This window comes from Vanellus vanellus (assembly GCF_965231255.1).
Source record: "Vanellus vanellus genome assembly, chromosome: 11".
Classification (NCBI taxonomy): Eukaryota; Metazoa; Chordata; class Aves; order Charadriiformes; family Charadriidae; genus Vanellus; species Vanellus vanellus.
This window is the reverse complement of record NC_138916.1, coordinates 20,565,218-20,588,962: the sequence shown is the minus strand read 5'-3', so window position 1 is coordinate 20,588,962 and position 23,745 is coordinate 20,565,218. Positions and strand designations below refer to the sequence as shown.

The 23,745-nt window shown below is 41.3% G+C and overlaps 1 protein-coding gene and 1 long non-coding RNA gene across 2 annotated transcripts; both read left to right on the top strand.

The window, feature by feature from the left end:
- The first annotated feature begins 1,695 nt into the window (after nucleotides 1–1,695).
- LOC309676055 lies at nucleotides 1,696–5,670 on the top strand. The gene is made up of 3 exons (XR_014269561.1): nucleotides 1,696–1,736; nucleotides 3,155–3,225; nucleotides 5,527–5,670. It is a non-coding gene; the product is annotated as an uncharacterized lncRNA (long non-coding RNA).
- A 1,640-nt stretch (nucleotides 5,671–7,310) lies between these two features.
- LOC309676426 (insulin-like growth factor 1 receptor) lies at nucleotides 7,311–23,485 on the top strand (the record flags this gene model as incomplete). Its single annotated transcript, XM_082488965.1, has 5 exons — nucleotides 7,311–7,340; nucleotides 8,216–8,375; nucleotides 10,582–10,711; nucleotides 15,309–15,443; nucleotides 21,819–23,485. 5 exons carry the CDS (start codon nucleotides 7,311–7,313, stop codon nucleotides 22,183–22,185), a joined length of 822 nt encoding a protein of 273 aa, XP_082345091.1. The 3' UTR covers nucleotides 22,186–23,485.
- Between the last annotated feature and the right edge of the window lie 260 nt (nucleotides 23,486–23,745).

The following is a 23,745-nucleotide window of genomic DNA, read 5'->3' as shown; positions in this document are numbered from 1 at the left end:
AAGAAAATACTGTCTACTTGAAGTGGTTAGAGCCTACAAATCCAAATGGGCTGATACTAATGTATGAAATCAAATATGGACAGCATGGAGAGGTGAGGATGTGACATTTCTCTGTTAAGAGTTATTGCTTGTAACTCTAATTTATACACAAAACAGGATCTTTCTTAACATGCTTCTGTGCAGTGCTGTAGACCAAAGATAGAAATTGTGATTTCAAACACCCGGCACCAACCAGCACGCCATTCTTTTGTTTTGTTTGGCAGTTTTTGAATTCCACATAATCTCCTTAAGGTGTTTGAAGAAACACTGATCAGATGGGGCTTTTAGTTAGAAAAATTAGCTTATTCTGCAGCCATATTGTTTTCTTAAGAATGAAGGAATGTAAAGGTATTAACATGAACTGTAAATCGCCTTTTTCTTTTAGGAGAAGCGGGAATGTGTTTCCAGACAGGAATACAAGAAGCTTGGAGGAGCTAAACTAACTCACCTGAACCCCGGCAACTATTCTGCTAGAGTTCAGGCCACTTCGTTAGCTGGAAATGGGTCGTGGACTGAGCCAGTCTCTTTCTATGTGCAACCCAAATGTAAGATGAATGTTGTTTGGCTGTGTCAGACTGGGGAACTATTGTCTTTTTAATAATTCCTGATGGTTATGTATGTAACTGGGTGTATGAGCTTCTTGCCTGTACTCTGAATACTCCTCCTATTTGCTGATGCTTCTTTGGGAACTCTTCTTAGTTCCATTTTTTGGCAGTCGTTGACAACCAGAAGGTGTATCTGAGGTGTGGTCCTTTTCTTGCATGCATTCTGTGTATATGAGAGGTGCACCCAGGTGGTGTGTTGCTTCTGATGATGTACAACTCTTGTTGGGAATGTAATTCTAGCCATAACAACGTGGAGTTGGATTGTAAAAAACTTGTGGCAATAAGGCAAACCTGCTTTAAATTGCAAAATAATATGAGAAAAAAATAATTTCTTTAGAGGCTGGCAGGTCTTTTTAGATATCAAGATGTTTTGTCACATGACCTCTTCTGAGTGACATTTGATAAAGATAATATCCTGATGAAAGGGTGATACTGGTCCTGATGATGGGAGTAATTTATATTTTGGAAGAACACCACCATAGTGTCCACAAAGACCCTCTCAAGAACTTCTGTATTTAGTTGTAGAGCGGATGCATCCACAGAAAGCTGGAACTCCATCTTTTATTCCTTTTTGGGTTTCTAACTTCTGGACTTTGAAGAACTTGAAATAAAAGAGCAGTGTGTGCATATTCTGAATATAAGTACAGGCAATTGCAAGGTGAACAAAAAGGGGAAAAAAGGTGAATGTGCAAGTGTACAATTACATATTGTTCACTGAGGAATGCAAGTCCTTAAGCATAACTTGTGAAAACAAACCCCAGACAGACACTGTTCTGTACAAAATTAATACTTCTCGCTGTCTGTTTTCTTGTTCCGCTCATCTGCAGTCAGGGAGTGTTTCTGAGCACATTTTTCCACATCAGACAAGAAAATGAGTACTTTGATTTCTTCCCTGTATGGAAATATACTGAGTGGGTTTTGAATGTTTCTTTGTTAATGGAGATTTTATAGAAACCCTGATACAATTGTTTTCTTGTTGGTTGCAGCAGCAAACTATGGAAACTTCCTGCACTTGATAATTGTGCTCCCTATTGCTTTCCTGCTCATCATTGGGGGATTACTGATAATGCTGTACGTCTTTAACAAAAAGAGGTGCGTTGTATATGCTTGTGGTTAAAACTTCAGGAGGGGAATGTTTATTTTCAAATCTGTGCCCGTGGAGCAAGTTAGAAATTAAAAAGGGAAATGGCATTCAGAGGACTCAAGAACCTGAAGCAGATTCTGTCTTGTTGGTGTGTAAAAGGCGGTGGTTTAGAGTTTCCAGCAAGCATCTGGCTGCTGCTTGAGATACGAGGAGGCTTTTTATTACAGCATCATGTTTGAGAGGGAAGAGGTAGGGTTGTCAGGAACACATCCACTGGGACAGTGATGGCAGACACTGAATCTATATAATCAGAAGATTTGACTGAAATATGGGTCAATATAAATCATGAAAACTTAGTTCAATTTAGGTTAATTTGATTTCTGGCAAATTCTAGAGGCTTTTTGAAGTCTTTACATCCACTTAAAAAATTACATCCTGGACAGAGCAGTCTAGGGGGACTGCTCTATTGATTTGTTTTCCTCAGTTTGGGGGGTTTTTTGTAACTGGTGATTTGTTTATTTATTTATTGAAATACATAATGAGAACTTAATAGAAGTCAGTGCAAATGTTCAGCCTTGCAACTTTCTAGATTTGGCAGGGTTTTTATTACACTAATATACATTATGCTCATTGAATATCCCGTTATTTCGAGCTTTAATTCATTTGCATGCGGACAGTAGTACCAGTTCTCCTCAGGCTCTCCAGAAGGGGCTTTGTATCTAGTGAAGCACAATACCTGCTTGGCCTTCCCTTGGGCTCTCCTAGGTGAAATGCCTGATAACTCATCCTTCTTTAAATTGTTGTTCTAGCCCACAAAAATACGTTGTCTTTGATTTTCTGAGGTCTGGTTGATAATTTTATTTCTATCTACAGCCTGCCTCCTGCAAGAGCTCTCACAGTGCCAAATAAATACGTCTTATTCTGAAAATCACCCCAGTAAAATGGGGGGAGGAGGGGGCGGTGTGCGTGTGTTCTTAAAAATAATAGGATAGAAACGCTTCTAAAATGGTTGAATGGAATTCCCCATTAAAAACAATCTTGCCCTTTGCTGGATCACTTCTCTCCCACAGTAGAGCAGGTGATGTTAAGGCACGTTCTCAGCCACGGGTCTCCCGGGTGTATCACCGTACAGCTGTCTGCCTTAGCGGAAGTTTACCCAGCAGCTAAAAGTACCTTGTGTTTATGCTTTTCTGGTGCTGATTTGGTATAGTGAAGACTGCAGGTTTCCTGGGAAAGCTGTTCTGGGCTGTTTTCCCATTGATTATGTGAGGTAGAAAAAGAACTTGGTTTGTCCCCTTTGTCTGAAAAGCTCTCCACATACCGTAAATAATACTCTGTGGTTGAGCAAATGGAAATCCTGTAGAAGAGGTGGTCTGAAATTTACTTAAGTTTAAAGATTAAAAGAGGAAAAAAAATATTTCAACAGGAACAGCGACAGACTGGGCAATGGAGTACTTTACGCTTCTGTGAACCCCGAGTACTTCAGTGCTTCAGACGGTAAGTGTGGCTTTACACCTCTCATGCGTTTACTTTCGTATATTCTGTTTGTGTCTGACTTTGAAAGGTATGAAACTCTAAAAGGGATGTTGTAAAACCGCTTACTCTCTTCATTTTATTCACACAGCCATGGAGTCCATCACTGATCATACGTAAATGTCACTCTGTTGAAACTGGGGAGTTTTTGAAATTTTTCCTGTAGTTGATTGAGCTGAGGTAAATTTGGATGCATTGGTTTCACTTTCAGGTTACCATCTAGTCATCCAGTGATGTTTTCACTGAAATGAAGGAAAAGTCATGAATTCATCATCTTTTATTTTTGCCCTTTTAAGCCCTATTCTGCCCTATCGGAACAAACTCACTGCTTCTTTCTTTCTATGTACTTCTCGTATGGAAAATGGTAACTCTTACAAAAAACAGCACTGTCTCCTCACTTCCCATCCCAGTAAAACTCTCCAGCAACTTTTCACAGTTACAGAAAGAGAAAAGCAATGCTGTGGGCTTCCAGACATACCACATGCAGAAACTTTGTGTTAAAATGAGCGTGGGTGTTTGATGTAATCCATATTTGTTTCTCTTAATATGTAGATAAGCCCATTTTTCACTAGCTGCTGAAGCAGTTTTTTAAAAGTAGTTTCAAAGTGACCTTATATATTTGTGACCGATTTATATATTCAGCGATGACAATATTTAGAGGTATTAGACTGTAGCAGTGTTTAGATCCCAGCTAGCATATTTGTGTTGAGTGCTCTGCTAACAGAGTGAAATAATTGTAGTTCTGAAGTCAGATGTGGGGTTTTGGGGAGCATCTTTAATTTCTTACAATTTTCTGTGGGAGATACAATGTGGATAATAACGCTCAAGTATTTAAAACCATTCAAGAAGTAAAAAAATTAATGAAAACAAAATTGCCGTTTTTAAAATTTGCACCCAACTAGCGTGCTAGTTTTTCATTTTGCTTTCTGTATGTCTGTATTATTTTCCTCTACTTCACTCTTGCAGGAGGTTGTGCCTGCTAATGGTGTACAGGCACTTCTTGCTGGTTCTTGTGTTGGCTGTCCCTGAGCAGCAGCAGGAGCTGAGTGAGCCTGGCAGTCCAGGGATCCTCAACTCTGTATCTGTAGGCAGCCCGTGTGCTGGGATTGCTGTGGAACGGAGAACCCTGGAAATTCAGCCTTCTGGCTAAGTGAAGTGTTTTAAAAAATAATAATAAAATACAAAAAGCAACTAGGTTACCACTGGAACCCTACTTGCTAGATAATTAATTTATTCTCCCCCACAGAGGTGTGGTTGTAATGAACATGTGCCCATACTGTACGGATTATGTACGTGTGGAGCTCTTCAAGTGCAGGAGGAAATCAGAACATCAGATGAATTTCCTTGAGGCATCAGTTCTTCTGTTTATGGTTTAATTTGGTGCTATTGCTGTAGAGTTCTTGCCAGAATAATGTTTCCAAAAGGCCTCAGGAGTCAAATGGGTTTAACCAGAGTGGCAGCGGACTCTTTTACTGGTTGGTTTGTTTGTTTTTTATAGCAGCATCATTAGGGTTAAAGGTCTGTCAGTGTTCATGCTATAAGCCTCTATTTTTGCATCCTGTCATTTCACCCATCCAGAGCATGTGACACAACTGTCCCCTCCTTTGGTGACTGATAGGCAGCAGCATCAGTGACTACTCAGATGTCTTCTTGCCTGAGGCAGTTCTCCCTCCTGGCAGTCACCTTCTGAGATCTCTCTTCTGCCTCAGATCAAAGACTTGCAGCAGCAGCAGCAAGTTCTGCCTTTGTTGGTGCAACAGTGTATGTGGAAGTGATCAGAATAGTTTCATGCAAAGAGCCTACTAGATCAGAGTCTGTTTCCCTCTAGTCATAAAATCGGACTGTTAATAGAGAATACAGCAGACACTAAACTGATACAGATGATCAAGTACGTTTGATTCTGTCTGGAAGAATTAGAAAACCAAGGATCCCAAGAAAAGCTCAAGCTGAAAATATTGATTCGAGCCTCTTCCCACCCTGGTTTTGTGCTCTGAGGTTCCTTATTTCTATCCCATTATGTCAGTACCATAGTGAGGCCACTTCAAGTCCATCTGTACATTTCTTTAAGATTTATTTGTATGCTGAGCATCTGCCTATCTCTGTATGGGTAAGACCATGAACGATTTGCATGCATCGTGCAGGATCTCAGCATTGTGTCTAGTGTTTTTTACAGTAAAACTGTTTGGGCAGTTGGTATCATAAAACGGTGAGTGATCACACTACTTGCAGAAGTGGAACATCATGGCCTGTTCTTTCTCTCGTTAGTGTATGTTCCAGACGAATGGGAGGTGCCCCGTGAGAAGATCACCATGTGTCGGGAGCTTGGGCAAGGCTCCTTTGGAATGGTGTATGAGGGAATAGCCAAGGGAGTGGTGAAGGATGAGCCGGAGACCAGGGTAGCCATCAAGACTGTCAATGAGTCTGCAAGCATGCGTGAGAGGATCGAGTTCTTAAATGAGGCCTCGGTGATGAAGGAGTTCAATTGTCACCATGTGGTAAGTCATGAAAGTGTAACAAGGCTGTGATTCATACAGCTGTGGTGCTTCTTGGCATGAAAGACGGGGTTCGGGGCACATCCTCGCTGACTGAAGCGGGAACTTGGGATTGCGGGAACTTGGGAATTCTGCGCAGCTTTATAATATTACTGTGAAACAGGAGTCAGAGTGGAACCGAGTCTACTTTCAGACCTTTCCCACAGATCCACAGGTGTTTGGGGCTAGATATCGACATGAATAAATGATTACTACATTTCAATTAGCTGTATTCATAATTGAATGTTTGTTTTTCCTCTTCCAGGTTCGGCTGCTTGGTGTTGTTTCTCAGGGCCAGCCTACTCTGGTTATCATGGAGCTGATGACACGTGGTGACCTCAAAAGTTACCTGAGATCATTGAGGCCAGACATGGAGGTGAGTCATGAGTTGCTGGATTTTTTTTTTTTTTTTTTTTTTTTTTATTTCTTCAGTTAGAATCATCTTGTACAAAACAGCGTCACGTTGGAAGCAGCAGGCAATTAGCCTTTCTTCCCCTTCTCCTTTAGCAGTAAGAACAAAACATGAGCTGCTCTGTGATCTGCAACACCTTTTTTCACGAGTTGCTTATTGCAAATAGCCCAGTGTACTGCGTGGAATAGGCCCCTTTTTGTGTCACCGAGTCCTGTTTTCCAGATTTGAATTGTCTCTTGCTAATCTAATTTCTCATCAAGATGTTAAACAAAAATTTGGCTAGTTGAAGCATGCATGTTAGGATAATTGTTTCATGTTGTATATCCTGCATGTTGCTACGGCTGGAAAGTAAAAATCTATTATCGTAGCTAATATACATAGGCTAATATGTAGGCCATCAGTCTTAACAGCTAAACTTGCCACCTCTGATACAGGGTCTGAAGGATGAAGATGACACATAGGTCATTTGCCAATGAAATCATAGTAGACTATGTAGAAAATGAGCTCAGCAGCTTTTGCCCTTGATCTAAAAATTCTGATGTGAATAACTTAAAGGAACAGAACATGAGCACAAGATGTGCACAAGAGAATGAATATGGTATAAAAGGAGGGCATTGCATGTAGCAAGAGCAGATTGCTTAAGTGGTTGCATTCAGAAAATACCAGTAGGGCTATTGACTAATGGCTTGACTAGCATTTATGATTAATAGTGCCTCAGGTTATATTAAACAGTTTTGGTTGAATTCAACAAACTTCATAAAAAGGGACAGTGACATTATATAGAAATTACCAAAATTATGAGCTCTGCATTTGACTTTTCTGTGTTGTATGCTGGTGCTCTCCAAAGCAGTCTGTGATAGGCCTGTGCCTGAATTCCCTGTCTTCCTTGATACGCAATGTAAACAGCTGAGCAAAATCTTCTGAGGACCTGTATGAGGAGGAAAGTGGGATACTTCGATAAGATGTGGATGGAGGGCTTGCCTGATCACTGGCTTTACCAATAATTTAACCTTGCAGCTCCCATACCTGTCTCTTCCTCCTGGGGATTCAACTTGCATTGGTCTTTCTGGGCTTTCTTGGTTATATCTTCTTGGCTCTGATAGGCGATGTTGCATTCGGCTCTTCAGAGCCTGGAAGTAGAGGGTATGGCTCATTATCTCAACACAGATTAGCACAGTTTGAAAGTTATGATGGGACTGGACATGAACGCTTCCTGTGGAAGGTGGGTAAGAGACCGTTTAATCTCTGGATGGGAATGTGATAAAGTTCCGTGACTTGATCTGTGTGCTTTAGGACCATTGTCATTAGTAGAATTCAGTATATGAGACCTTGGTTTTGGTTACTCTGTCAGTGATCATTACCCAAGTAGTACAAAGCTTAGGCAAATTCATACTGGTAAGGGGTGGTGGGACTTAACTGATTGTGTATAAATACCTGAACTACTTCATACACGAGATTGAGAATGGCAGAAGCCATATATCCATGGATGCTAAAGTGTGAATTAGCTTCAGAAGAAATTGTCCCATACGCTTTTTTGCTACTTACAAATAGAAGTAATTCAAGAGACATCTGATTATGGAGAACTGGGGAACAGGAAATGAAATCATTTAACATCTTCCAGTTGATGTGAAGATGGTAAAACAGTAGAAATCTGTAAAATAAGCCCTCTGCTTTGTATCTCAGAACTTGTGTGGCAGAAGGATGGACATTTAAACTCCATAGGTGTAAGGTAACATCCAAAAAGTCTTTCTGGCACGTATTAAATAATATATACATATATATACATAGAATGGCCTGTTTACGAGTTCTGTTTGTAACCCAGCTTGATATGGCCAGTTTTCCCACTAAGCAGATGCTATGGTGTACATAATCATGAGTTTTTGTTTAGCCTGGCTCATGTCAGGCTGAACTGTGATAATGTGATTTAAAAAAAAATTAGTATGTTACAGTTTGATGTCGCGTAGTTACTTTTTTCTTTTCTCCTTAACTGTTTTATCTTAATCTTGCTCAGAGTAATCCTGGCCAGGCACCTCCAACTCTGAAGAAGATGATTCAGATGGCAGGAGAGATTGCTGATGGGATGGCATACCTCAACGCCAACAAATTTGTTCACAGAGACCTTGCTGCGAGAAACTGCATGGTGGCAGAAGACTTCACAGTGAAAATTGGAGGTGAGCTTTTTTGACTTTCAGTCAAACATCACCCTGAAAATTGGCGCCTTGGCTTTTTAATTTTTTGAAAGACCTTTTTGAAACTTAGCTCTAGTTTAAATTTCTGCAGAATGAAACTTGTTTCTTAGGAAGGCTTGTTATGATTTAAGACCTCTGAGCAGTCAACATTGAGTTGAAACTCTTGGAATACCTCTACTTGCTGTTGTTCCAGTGAGGAAATTGTATAGCGTGTGGGTTTAAAAAGAGCTAGTGAAGTGGTGATTCGAGGTGCAGATGCTGCAGACATCTGGGTGGATGGCGTAGTTGCCACTGGTGTGTCATTCGCTTTTCTGTTAATGTGCAGAAATAATTCCACCTCCTGGTTATTGATTCAAGAGTAAGAATTTTAGGATTATTTTAAAGCATATCTGATTTGGAAGTGGAATGCAAGGCTTGACTTCAGCTGGATGCTTTCCAGTTCTGCTTTCCAGACAACAAAAAATGGCTTTTCCTCTGCTCTGCTGTTAGAACACCACATTTTAATTTTTTTCGCTTTGCCTCCAAAATAGTGCCAGATGAGGTTTTTCAGACTTCTCTCCAGAGAGGGTGATTTTAAGCTTTTGGCTGGTTTTGAGTTGTGCATATTAAAATAACATGTATAGCAACAGCTTTCTGCTATAGGAAACTAATTCTTTTTCTCTGAGCTTAACTCAGCTATTTTGATAATTTGTGTAAGTAATCCTGTCATTTGGGAGAAAGAAAAAATGATTTCATTTTGAGTCAGTTAATTAGGAAATAAGATCTTTGGGGGGGATTTTGTGCGTTTTCTGCAGGTTTCGGGGAAGTCAGCCTGAATCCTTCCCATTCCAGTTTTCTCACTCTTCCTCCCCCCACCAGCGTGCTTTACAATTCTTTGAACTGAAGATGGTGCATTTCTTCCCTTTAACACGGTACATGGTTACCCTGAAAGCATTTCGTGAAATATGCTGCACTGCTCTCATTTATTTACCAGTATTGGAAATTCCTTCATGTAGAAACAGTTTAGGAGCATCTTGATGGGAATACGCCAACTCAGATTGTTTAGATCTCAGAGAAAGAGCTTTATGCTACACTGTCTTATGCTTGTTGCGTATCTGTTTCTTATTTGCATTACGTTTTTAAAGAATGTTCTATTCAGCCAGGCTGAAGTCACCCTGTTGTGGTGGGGGTGATGGAATAGCTGCACAGATGGGCCTTTTAGTCATAATCACTGAGGGTACCAGTGTCCATAGCAGACAAGGAACGAGAAGGGTTAGTGGTCGGTCACTCATCAAAGTCATAGACTGGTAATAACAACTGTGAGAACCGGAGGAATTCTGTCATCTTTTCACTCCACTTCCCCTCCCATCCAAAAAAAGGGGGCAACTACAGGTCTGTATTGATAAATTGGATTTTGCCCTAGGTCTGCTGTGTTCACAGCCAGCATTTCATATTAGTAAGAGATTTGATGCCGCCTGATTTATTAGCTTTTTGGTTAGTGTCTGAAAACATAGGAACTGGTTTAAGCAGCCCAGCCCAAGAGCCAGCAGTTTTGTGTGCATCAAGCTTATTGTTCAGAAAAAAACCACCTTCTGGAATAAGTCTTGAGTTAGTCAGGAGATGAACACTGTTAGAGGTATTTACACCTAAAGACGTGTACAATCCAAAATATGTCTTTAATATTGGTCTGTGTTAGTCATAAATGAATAGCTTAATCCTCTGTAGCATTTGAGATGGAATATTGTACAGGAACTGGAAATTACCTTTGGAAAGAGGGGGAAAAAAATTAGAAGCATCTTCCTCAACATGTGAGATTTTTTTAATTAAAGACAATAGTATTAAGTACTAATGGAGCTCTTTTCTTTTTAAAGAGTGTAGAGAAACTCATTGAGTTTGAAAAACAGATTAGTGAATTGCATGACCTTACTGCAAGGTTTGAGCATAAATCCTGTAACTTTTCATATTAATATATTGAAATCATTCAGATTTCTCACGCACTGAAATCAATGGTAAAAATGTCTGTTGGTTTTGTTGGGAGGGATCTGACCAGCCCAAAGGCAGCAGGTAAAGCGCCTGCAAAGTGAAGTGTCATCGTAACAGACTGCAGATTCTTTGCACCAAACTGATTCTCTGCTGGCTACAATGGCTTGTAGTAACGGAAAATGTTCATCATTTTATCATGTAAACTCAAAACATTCATACCTTCTAGATTTTGGCATGACAAGAGATATCTACGAGACAGATTATTATCGTAAAGGAGGGAAAGGTTTGCTGCCAGTCCGCTGGATGTCCCCAGAATCGCTGAAAGATGGAGTCTTCACAACGCACTCCGATGTCTGGTAACAAAAAAGGGGTTCTGAAAAACTGTTTTAGCCTCTCTTTGTAGTCTCTTTTCCTGTTTTAGTAGACTTAACTAAGTATAGTGCTGCTCCTGTCTCTTCAAAGGTTACTTTTTTTCCGCTGTGAAGCACTCTGCGTTGTATTTCATATTTCCATTGCAAAATCAAGAACTCGTGAGGTTAAATTCTGCTCTCGGAGAGAGCAGAATTAAATGGATTTCCAAAACTGGAGGTGGCAGCATGTTTCCTGCTGTGGGTTGTAAAATCAGTTGTGCAGCAAAAAGCATTACTTTCACCTGGAAGAGCAAGTTGTCATTTTTCAAATTGCCCTCCTTCAAGAAAAGCATTAAAAGTTGCCAAGAATATAGAAAGGTTCATAGTGCTGACCTGCTTTTCTATCAAAACCTCCTGTGTCAATAACTTTACTTTCCCGCAGACAGTTTGTGTACACTAGCAGGTTTTTTTCTTGGGAGTTCTCCCTTGTGTATATCCTTCTCCATTTGGAGCTTTGTTTGCTTGTTTTATATACCGCAAGATGCAGAAATAGGTTTTTCTTTAAAAGCACATTGCCTCCTTGCTTTATCTGTGAAGTTATTAATAGAGGCATTCAGGAAATTTCAAAATATATTTCTTAGAAGAAGTATTACTCCGGAACAATTCCCCCCCCCCCCCCCCCCCCAAGACACCCCCTAAACTTCTGGAGATAGGTAGGGAGGATTTGGCAGGAGATGAACACGTTACTGGCAAAACCTCTACTCTGTCTTTTATGGTTTCTCTGCCTTCCTAACAAGATGTTTTTACTGCTGATCTGTTACAGAATTGGCAGCTGATTGCCTCCAAATGTCTAGAAGCCAGTAGAATGGTATTTTAGTAGTAAACTGCGTTTTCTTTAAACAGCTTGAAGGTTTTGGAGTTGGTGGACTGTAGTCCACAGCACCGGCTTTGAGTGAAGTGTTCATAAGAGGAATTATATAGCAAGGGAAAAAAAGCAAAGCACCAGAACGTTGCTTAAATTTTGTTTTGCATATGGCTAGTAACTTATTTATGAATCCAGTAACCCTCAAACTTGGAAACAGATGAGAATAACCACTTGGAGTTGAAGGGGAAGCCCTGTATCAGCCATTTATCTAACGAAACAGCACAGACATGCTTTTGGCAGTCCCCCTGCAGTAAAGAACTTTGGGACTTGTAATGTCTTCACAAAGCAGACAGAAATTTGGAATATATCACTAGAAAATCCCTAGATGTAGAACTGAACGAGCCTGGAGTGAAGAGCTGGCAGACCTGCCTGTTCTTGCCACGCAACAGTAATTTTGAAGTCCAGCCATGGTATCAAAAGCAGGCTACGGCGCATCAGGTGTTCAGCTTTGGTGACGTACGGAACTTGTTCCATACAGGCTTTCCTTGTAACCTATAACTGTTAAGTGACATTATTGTTTAAACATGACTCAAATTCCAAACAAAAAAACCCACAGATGCGACGCCAAATCAGGCGTCAGAAGTAAATTAGTACTTTAGTTGTTGCAGGAAGGACATGAGTTCTCCCTTCAATGTTGTTAACGAGATTCAACATTCATTGGTCATTCAGTCCAAAGCAGCGTTGGGCAAACAATAGTGGAGTTTATCAGCGGGCCAGTCGGAGCCAAATATCGTAGCCAGAAGTCACATCAAGGAAAGTAGCCTACTGACATCAAGGAAAGTAGCCTACTGATTATAAGGTTGGAAAACTTAACAGGAGAAGGAGTAAAATCTGGCAGATTTTTACTTGAAAGCATAGAGAGGAAAAAATTGCTTTATGGAGAGGAGGTGCGCAGCCCTCATCCCTATTCCAGACAGTTCCTGCTTGGGATGGTTTGTCATCTTAATTGCTAGAAGTGACTTATTCTCAAATTTGGGTCACATAGGTACGCTATCCTGAGGTACAAAAAACTGGTTCGACGTGAGGAATGTGCTGTTTGTTTAGAACACGTATACATTTGCATTTGCCACGTGTATCCACAGCTGCAGATTCAGATGTTTCAATCTGAGTTCCCAGTGTAGTGGAACTTGACTTACCACTGTCATGAAATAGCGTCTATTTACTTGATCTGCTTGGGGCTAAAAGAAAGGATCATTGCACTTTACTTCTCAATAACTTTTAGACAAAACGCAATCCATTGAAGGTCTCTTCATGCCAGGAAAAATTACCTGACTCCTTTTATTTGTTCAGATTTTGAAGTTGCTTCGTGGAAACTGTGTAGTTTGGCTGTTCTGGGGGCCGTTTGTTTTCATCAAACAGTAAAAAATGTTGAGATTGTTTTTCCTGCCTTTTTGGTCGGATATTGTGACATCTGGTTCCATGTTCTTCGAGATAAGTTTTAGAAGCCAAAATGTCAAAAAGACAAAACTGTGCCAGTGGTCAGAGTCCAAGATTTATAAGCTGTAAGGTGAAATGGCAAACTGCAAAAAGAGTGTCTGGAGGTTTTGAAGGGTGGAGCTTTATTTTAGCAATTCATTCTTTTATTGCTTTTCGGACTGAAGAATGAGGTAATTAGACAAGACTGTTTTTGTTGTAGTTAGGGAAGGAGAACACTTTAAAATTAATGTAATACTGTTCAGGGTGAGAGTGTATTTCTATAAATAAGTCCTCAGCATCTTGAGTTCTTTCAGAGCTGGTAGTTGCCTTGAAGGAGTGATGTAAGTTTATTTGTTATGATAATATGACTTGTAGGTGCGCAAGACTTGTTCTCCTTATTCCTGCAGTGATCAAAGTAGCTTCAAAGGCACCAAAATGTTGAGTTGACCCTCTGTCCCTGTCTGCCCTCAAAGGCAAACAATTGCAAGTCTGTTTGTGGCTTCTGGCTGCAGATGCAAACCATTTTAGATACAGTGGATAACTGAAAGATAAAACCACTCTACCATAACCATCTAATAATACTGGACTCCTGTTTTCACAACAATACCCTATTGAAACTATGCTTTTTTTTCTCTAAGCTTGACTCAGCATTTTAGCTACAGAAGACAACGCAGCATCTAGATTTTCTTTCTTCCCACAGCAGCTCTAAAAGCAGGTGACTCTTCAGTGCAGGACAGGCAATTTGAGCCATGTCTGCTCAATAAGCTAATTTTAAACAGAGATATTTTTAGAAAGTGTCAATACTTAACGTCCAAACTACCCAATTACATAACTATGCTTATCTTTCATCGCCAGTAATCAATTCCTATTGTTAGACCGACTTCTTCTTTCGCTTCTGCTGTCCTTTGTAGTTAGTTGGAAGGAGCAAGAAACTCTGTTTCAAGAGCATAGTTCCATACACGTTGCAAAAGGGGTAACTGAGTTTCTCCTGGGGGCTTAAATGTTTTGCTGCTGAAGCAGCAAATTGGGGCCTTGGTGCAAGAAGCTGGAGAAACTCGTGTTTCTTTCATGTCTTTTTCAAAAATTGGTTTTGTTGCTTGCTGCAGTATGTTGAATGCCTTGATCCTTACTTTGCACCTTTGACTTAGAATGTGGATGAAACCAAATCAGTGATAAATGGAAAGTATTGCCCAAGAAGTGTTTCTGTGCCTAGAGAATAGAGGTTGGTTTGTTTGCTTGCTTTTAGTGGTAAGGCAGATGAGATGCAGAGGCGTGGTGGAGTGCGTTAGCTGTCTAGCTCTCAGCTTGCTGGAACGGTAAGGGAAAAATGAGGCTTTTAAATCAGATTTGTGTGACTCAAGTACTTCTGATGAAAAGCAGCTTGCACTGGAATGAGAGCGTACAGTTCTGCATTATTGCCATCTCAGCTGCTGTCAGGAGTACCTGAGATATGTTACATGAAGATTTTGAGTTTATCTTTTTAAACGTACAGATTTTTTTTCCTGCTGTCTCTGTGGCTTGGGGGGGAGCTTGTCAAGCTCACTTTAAATAACCAGTCTCTGCAACTTTTCCACCTGCTTAGAAGGTTTGATTCCCTGCACCCAGCCACACACGGATCTTTTTGCAGACTTTAATGATCAGGTGTGTATCCAGGTCCTGTGTACGGGAAATGCAGAGATAGCAACAGAATTTTTGATTTTCCTTACTTGCATCTTTCCTTTTCCCTTCTCCACTGTTCTTCCCACCTCGCAGTGCGCCTAAAGTCTGAACTTAAAGCCGTGGGAAAGGGACATGAGATGCAAGCTGATTCTCCAGGCAAGCTCACAGCCTAAATCTCCTCTGAGTGAGGAGGCTTCTGGTCAATGGGATGACCTTGTGGTGGCTTTTTTACTGATTGACCCGTACAGAACTGGTGTAACCAAATAATGCTGGACCACTGGCTGATCATCATCATGACCAGCTCTGAGCTGTAGATTATGGTGTGAAGAATGGACATGAATATTACCAGTCTTTTCTTACAGAGGCCATTCTGAAGACTCATTCAGAACTGGGGGGCTGTTTCTCACCGTTGACTAGAGGTGTTTGAAGTCAACAGTCCCTCATGCTAGGTGATGTGGCTATCACTGTAGCTGCATACTTTTTGAGCAATTGGAATTTTTTGGTAAAATGCCCATGGACACCTACCTGCTCAGCATCATCTAAGAAAAATATCCTTGTAAAGATTGCTCGGCTTTCTAAAGTTCTGATTTGTTTGTTTTCCAGGTCTTTCGGTGTTGTACTTTGGGAGATTGCAACGTTAGCGGAGCAGCCGTACCAAGGCATGACCAATGAACAAGTGCTCCGCTTTGTGATGGAAGGAGGTTTGCTGGAAAAACCAGATAATTGTCCTGACATGCTGTAAGTGTCCACAGTTACCACTGTTTCAGTGCACAGTTTATTCTTCCTGGTCCCTTCAGTGTCCGCTTCTGCGCTATCTAATACAGGAGGGGCTATTAAAGAGTGATAGTAATGTGAGGTGCTGCATGAACAGTCTCTGTCAATCCAGTATTTGATAGTAGTCAGACATACCAGAAAACAACTTTGCTTGTGGCCAGAATCTCACTGTGGGCTATCTCTTCTAATAAGGAAACAAAACCCAGTCTTTATGTTCCTGAATAAAATTAGACTTAATAAAAGCTCATAGGTGATATTTGCTACAGCAAGACTTTGTGCCTAAATCTTGTCTCTTCTGCTTAAAGTAATTCTGTTGAGCATAAATACAAAAAAAGAGCATAGGCTGAGCTGAAATGTATTGTGCATAAACTCTGTGGAATTCAACTTCGTATTTCGGCATACAGAAAGATGAATGTATCGTTCCTTTGTGTGAAGCAGTGTTGGATCTGCTATTTCAGTCACAGTGCTCATCACATTGAGATAAACAAATCTCCCTTGCTCACAGTTTCCTTTCCTGTAAGCACAGAAAGAAGTAGGCAGCAAAAGCTCTGCCCACCGCTGGAATCAATACAAAGCCCTGCAGCAGCAGAGGGTGTGCAGTGCAGCAGGCTTCAGTTTTTAGCTTTACATTGTTGAAATACTTCTGCTGGTTTTTGTGTACAGCAGTTTCAGTTGTTCAGACGTTATTACTTTGATATACTTCCCAAACTGGCTTTTGGGAAGGAAATACTGCGTCTTGCAGTTATTGAAATTTGTTGGAGGCCCACAGAAGGGATACAATCACTTAAGGGCCTCAGCTGCTTGGGATTCTTGGGAAAAGAGCTTTTTTGGCTGGAGCGCTGGCTTTGGTTTCAGATGACAGGCAGTGTTGTGTTGTTGTTTGAGGGGGGTGGGTGGTATATGCAGGGGGAGGTGTAGCTGCCATGTGATTCCTCAGTTTCACATTCTTTCCCTTCCATGATGCTGTGGAGAATTTCTGGCAGTCGTATTGACTGGAGATTGTTTAACGCGGTCAGAGCTGTGTAATGGAGGGGGGGAAGTGGGCAGAAATGGGGGAAGAACAGGGTGTGTGAAGGGATCAGCTCCCTGAGTTTGCAGGGGGAAAAATTACCTCTGCAGTGCAAACAAACTCGGTAAGCGACTCAGCATTAGAAATTCCCCATTAACCTGGGGCACGTGTGGTATGAACAGGGGGACAGGAGGGGGAGTCATGGCAAGTGACTTGACTTTAGTCTTTTACTTTACTTCAGTCTCTTTACTGCAGCCCACCCGGCCTGTTCTCCTTCCTTCTTCTTCCTCCTCCTCCTCCTCCTCCTCCTCAGAGATACTCCTCTGCTCACTGACTGTTGCTGCTGGATCAATTCATTCTTAGGGTAACTGGCTTGCAAGCTGGGAGAACTTGGTTTGTGTCTGGCAGAGCAAATCTTTGCACCAGTGTGTAACAGCAAAGGCCTTTTTTGTGCTGATTTTAGTGAAGAAGCTGTTCACGTGTTAGTTATGGCCACCAATACTTCAGCCTGATGTTGCAGAGGTGCCAAATAAAAAAAAAAAAAATTCCTTTAAATTTAGCCACATCTCTCCCATCAGAACAAGGAACAGGGCTGAATGTAGAACTAAGGCATATGCAATTTAGTGGTGTCTTTTTTTGGTGATAGTTGTGTATAAAACATCTTGATTCTGTCCAAAATGGAAAAAAAAAAACCAAACTCAAAACAAAACCAAAACTGCATGTATTGACCTTAGAGACTTAGTGTGATATGCTTTAGTTCCCTTTCAGCTTGTTTTGTCTTTTGTATTGGGACAGACACCCAAGTCTGCTGAAATTCAAATAGGCTGTTGTAGGAGTAACAGCAGGGAGCTCCAGGAATAATCTTCACCTTTGTTCCATGCTCATGCATTTTGCATTCAAAGAACCTATTTTGCGTTACTGTGGTGCTTTTTTTTTTTTTCTTCACATGTTTTCGCTTTTTTCCCAGTCTTCCATCCCATTTGCCCAAGATGCTGTGAAGATGCTGTGCAACACTCAGTAACCCGACAACTGCTGCCAGTCTGCAGCCTCGTGTGTGCTGCTGCTGGCAGGCGCAGAGAAGCGGGTCTGTAGGCAGAGTTCCTCTCCCCTCGCCAGCTGTCTGATAACCTGCTTCTCAGCACGGGATGTAACATGAAAATTATACAATGGACAGAAAGGTGCTTGTAAGAGTTGCGAAGAGCCCTGAAATTGCATATGGGTCTTGCCATGCAGCCCCAGTGTGTTTTGGGCAACTGCTTTCTCAAGTGCTTTGTGAAATCCTTCGTAAAATAGGGGTCCTCTTTTTTGTGGAGGTTCCTAAAAGATTCTCTTTAAAGACAGGTCTCTTGGCCTTTCTGTGCCAGCAGAAGGTATTTTTTAGATAGCACAAATTCTTACTGGCATAGACTGACTGGTCTGTGATACTTCAATACTGACTCACAATATTAATTCAAGATGTCCAGAAAACAAAGTCTACCTACTGCAGGGAAGTCAGTATACTTCTTGTGCTTGGTCCGGTGTGAAAGCAAGCGAGAAGGGGAGCCAGGAACTGCACTTCTGTATATCTTATCTGGTAGGCTACAAATGCAGAGATACTTTCTTTAAAATAGTTTGACTTCCAAACAATTAAAGTCATGGGCAGAACACAGATTTACCTTTCTGTAGAGAGAGGGGAGTGTACTGACATACAAAAACCCTCAGAACAGGTGGAAGAGGTGGACTGCTGTGGGGAAGCGTAGATGAGAATAGAGAGAAGAATCTTGCTGCAACTGTCACCAAATCTACTATTTTTAACATTGCAGATGATGTGAGTGTTGACACAGCCGTGCACACTCCAGCAGTGGTTTTCATAAGGGCCTCTCGTTGTCCCCCTGCATGAATGCTCCGTGGTGCGAGCAGGCTTGGACGTTCCATCTCTCCTAAGACCGCAGTGCTCGTAATGCGTGTTAGTGGCTGTGCTTTGCTAACCCCTGGTAGCAGCGAGTCAGTAGCTTTAAGATGGATCAGAGCCCAAGGGCACTTGAAGAACTGGAGAGGTTCTGTTCTGCAGCTTGGTTTTATCGGGTGTTTGTACAAAAGGGGATTTTACAGCGCCGTTGTCTTGTGGTTCAGAGAGGTGGTAAATCCCTGTGAAAGGGCTCAGCACAAAGGGGACGGTATTTCTAGAGGGTTTTTACTCTTACGCAGGGTGAAACAAGACTCAGTTCTGTTTATGCTACACCCTCTTGGCATAGTTTGCATGGTTTTACAGACAGAACCATGCAGTAAGACAGATGGTTCAATAAGATGGTGCCAGGAGGAGCTTTGCTGTTTTTCTCCTCTTCCTGTGTAATAAGTTATGTTTTATGTTTATGCCATTGTTATGGCAGTGTTCATCAGGTGATGGCTGCGTGGCAAGAAGGTTTGTTACAGCTGAAGCTCTCAGACAGTGTGTTCCCATGGGGCTTTTAAAAGTTGTGGAGGCTGGAATTCCACTTGGTTTTTGAAGCAGAATTGCTTTCCCCACATGTATTGTAGATGACTAGACTATTTACGCGTTGCTGATTTTCCTTTTGTTTCTGGCGAGCACTGGGTTAGAAACCAGGGTCTGCTGTGCAGAGGTAGTGTCAGTGTGTAGCAACAGCAGAAACAGAGAGGTCTTTTCCCTTTTCCCCACCAAATCAGGTCTGATGCAAAGCACAGAGGCACAAACTCAAACAGAACGCAGCTTCTATGGAAACTTTCCATTTTCTGTTTTTTACTGTCTCAATGCAGAAAGTAACTGTGTTTCTGCTCAGTTCTTTGAGCAAAAGCTGCATGGGGAAGACACTGGCTCATTCCTCTGTCTCACGACGATGCCTGCAACTTCCTTGAGCTCACTTGCCACTAGTCAGAAACGTACTTTATAAAGCAGCTCAGCTTGTATTAACAGCCTGTAAATTATTCCACTGTCTACTGGAAAGGGTGTTTTTTTTTTTTCTTTAAGATAATGTAAGCAAGGTCTTTGAACCCACAGAGTTAAAAAGAAAAAAAAAATCCTTTTATGGGAACTCTGTAGGGTTTTTAAATCTGGAATGGCTTAAAAGAAACATCACATGTCCTTGTTTGTGCTGATGTCACATGCATTACTCCACTGCTTGTGGTATCTCCTTAGCATTGCCCTTAGGCCTCGGGGCGAAGCGCCAGCGAATATCCAGTGTTCTTGGCTCCAGCCAACGCTTCTATTCAGGGACGCAGCAGTCAGCTGGAAAGGAAACAGCAATGAAGTAACAGAAATGGATTTTATATATTTATGTCTCAAGCTTTCCTCCTCGTTTGTGGGTGAGGGTATAGTGTAGTTTTATAGTTTGGCTTCACTTTCGCTATGAAAGATGTTTTAAAGACTCAAAAACAAGCACTAGTTTAACAGTGTTTCTATGTCTACGTGCCTGTTACAATACAGCATTGAGTACCTGGGGAGTTCTCCCAGCACAGACTGGTTTTGCCTGCTTCTTTTTGGGTGTCACAAGGCCGTGCTCAGGTGAATGACTTTTGTTTATGCGGAGTTGTGCCAGCTGAGCTCCAACAGGAATATTTGTGACTTCAAATGCACTTCAGTTAAGATTGCTTTCGTTTTGCATCCCAAACCCAACGGCTTTCCCACTCTTTGCTGGTTCGCGTCAGCTGAGAACTCTACGAGGACATGCAGCAGTATTTCCCAAGGAGTGAATTTCTAGGGGAGGGGATTTCTTTCCTTGGGTTTTGTTTCAAGCCAGGGTTCCCAGACCCTCTGGACCCCGCTGTGTGCAGCGATGCCCAGAGACAGGCTTCAGAGGCCGGGGTTTGCCAGCTTGGTCACAGTCCTGTTGACAGGTTTGTTCTAGAGCAGGGACTCTGGAGACATTAAGACGTTACTCTGTGCTGGACTTAGGTGCTATTCAAAAAAGGAAAAGGAATGAATTTTTGTTCTGTTTTGTCTCTCTTTTTTTTTTTTTTTCTAATTAAAAAAAAGATTCCACACGCTGCTGCAGAGGTCTTGTAAACTGCTGCCGGGTCATAAGGCAGTGAGATCTAATTAAAGCATAAAATAGAATTGCTTGCTTACTTTCTGAAAATCTGTGGAAGTTAGGAAAATGGTATTGTTTGTTTTATAGAATAAAAATTAAAAGTTTAGGTGACTTGGCTAACCTTACACGGGAAGGCTGGCAGAGGTGGGGAAGTGAGCCCAGGCTGGCTGCTGGCAGGCAGGGACCCGGGGTCTGACTGGAGCCAGGGGTCTGACTGGGACTGCAGGTGATGGTGCTGGAAGGTAAGTCAGAGATGTGAAGGATTCTCCAGTACGTTACCTTAACTGAAAGGTTTTTCTTTGGTGTTCTTTTAGATCCATTCTTACTCTAGCAGAGAAAGCAGTAGCTTTGGCCAGTGGTGACTTCCTACACGCAGCGTGTTCCTCCGAGTACTGTGTACACAGAGCATTGGCTCGAAGAATTAATGTTAATCTTCCTTTTCTTATTTAAATTTGTCCTATTACTTGTGCTGTGTTAACAGAAGACATCCCAATTCCACCTTCACAGGCAGTGAAATCCTTTCTTGTGTTGTGTTTAAAGCTCAGGGCGATCTCTCAGGAATATCCAATTTTGCAGCATCATGAAAATGCTGTTTTCATTATGGATGTATTACTGTTTCATTTTGTGGTTTTGTTTTGCCAGCATGGGACATTGTACAGATCTAATCATGGATGTGCTTAAACAGATGATCTCACACTCCGTAAAATATTAATGCATCCCTGGCTGTAAACGAAAACAACATAATTTAAAAATAAAATATTAGAGAATGTCTTTGAGATTGGCAAATGCCTTTGGGGGATACAATTAATTTTAACGTAATTTTCTTCTTTCAGGGGAAAACAGCGGTGCTTTACCTTGTGTGCCTTTCCGATTTTAATTTTTTCTAAGACAATATTGATAGGGCAGGGACTGGTTGTTCAAAAAAGATACTCCAAGAGGCACTATCACGTAGCTGTGTGTGTGAGTAAGCACAGGATATTTTGGAGGAAAAAGAGAAAAATATCAAGTTAGAATAAAAGTATGAAATGCTTCTGGATGTTGGGTATCCACGGAGCTTTTATGGGCAACAGTGTGAAAGGGAGTGGAGAAGGTTGGGACAAGAGCTACAGATGTAAATCGGTAATTAGAAAGAAGGTTGAAATGTGACATGGGGATCTCGGCATGTAAAAATCCTGGCACTTCGTCTTCCATCAGAATTGAATGATTTTCTGAAAACGCGTGGTCCGAGTCAGTCATGGGTGGTTGGGCTCCAGCCGTGGCTCGTGAAACAGCTCAGTAAATGGTTTTGCTGTGTTTCCTGTGCAGGTTTGAATTGATGCGCATGTGCTGGCAGTACAATCCCAAAATGAGGCCCTCCTTCCTGGAAATAATCGGTAGCATTAAAGACGAGCTGGATCCAGCGTTCAAAGAGGTCTCCTTCTTCTACAGTGAAGAGAACAAGCCTCCGGACACAGAGGAGCTTGACCTGGAGACTGAAAACATGGAGAGCATTCCTTTAGATCCCTCCTCCACCCTCCAACCCACTGACAAGCACTCAGGACACAAAGCTGAGAACGGCCCAGGCGTGGTGGTCCTTCGGGCCAGCTTTGAGGAGAGACAGCCGTACGCACACATGAACGGGGGACGCAAGAATGAGAGGGCCTTACCGCTGCCCCAGTCTTCGGCCTGCTGATCCTTGGAACCAGAATCTCACAGAAATAAAACAGAAAAACACATGCATTGGGGGAAGAAAGAAAGAAAATTACAATATATTCAAAAGCCTACTGTACCTCAGTGGATCTTCAGAACTGCCATAGCTGCACTTGGGAGAACCCTTTTTTCAGTAAACAAGTTATCGTATTTTTCTTTTTTCAATATGCAAGCAGATGTTTGTTTCAGTAAAGGACTCCATTCATGGGGCGCACAGTTGGCCTTTTAAAACTCTAATGTTAACACTTAATAGCAACAGAAAACTTGAGATCTGATGTCTCTCTCTCTCTCTCTCTCTCTCTCCTCTCTCTCTCTCTCTCTTTCTGTCTCTCTCTTTGCTTCATAATGGGAAACATATCTGCGTGCAAGTTCAACCGTACAGCACTTTTATCAGATCAAAGATATCGCAGGCCAGGTGGCTCCCCGGTACCCTTGCAAGCACCTGCCTAACACTGTAGGTCTTTATAAAAAAACAAACAAACAAACGAAAAAAAAAACCAAACAAACAAAAAACCCACAAAAAAAAAAAAAAAAAACACTAAAAAAGACTGGATTTTTAATGTTGCTCTTTAATCTTTTTAGGAACATGTAAAAGAATAAAAAAGGGCCATCATTCGTCCAAGGTTGTTACCATTTTCAACGCTGCCAAATTTTGCCAAAAAACCTGAACTCTTTGTTTTTTGTTTTTTGTTTTTGTTTTTTTTTTGTAGGCATGGAAGGAGCACAGTAATCAACTGCTCTGTTTAAAAGAGATCCTGACCAATACATTCTATTCAATCATACACTGGTATTTAAAAAAAAATTAAAAAAAAATCAAATTGTCTAGATCTTTTTTCAAAACTGGACAAAATGTGATTTTTATTTTTTTTTCTTTTGATGGAGAAGATAAAAGGGATGGGGTACAGAAACAGCCCTCCCTCCACCCCTATCCCATCCCAATGAATTCTGGAAAAACTGGCAGTGGTGAGCTAAACAAACACGTGCATTTTGTACAAAAAAAAAAAAAAAAGTCAACCGCACGCTAAAAATGAAACATGAAAAAAACGGCAGAGATCTCCATCATTGCAGCCTGCCTTCCTTCACAGGCTTGCAAGGAAAAAAACAACTAGAAACATAAATTGGAGAAGACAAAAAAAAGCAGTAACCGGATTCAAGTATACGATGCTTTGTTGACCTTTTCTCTTTATTATTAAGACTTCTCGAAGGGTCTTGCAGTTCTATGTTAGACCATGGATCATTTGCATACACATTGTCTTTTGTGTCACTTTTATAACTTTTTTACGGTTCAGATACTCATCTATATGTCTGTACAGAAAAAAGCTGCTATTTTTTTTGTTCTTTATCTTTGTGGATTTAATCTATGAAAACCTTCAGGTCTGCCCTCCTTCCCTTCCCTCCCCTCCCCTCCCCCTTCAACAAATTTTCTTATGCTTTGTACTATAGTGTGTAACTTTTACTTCCTCCTTCCCAGTAACTGATACCTTTCATATGATTTGCCATGAACTGTTTAATGCCTTTTTATAAATACATTTCCTCTTTTTTC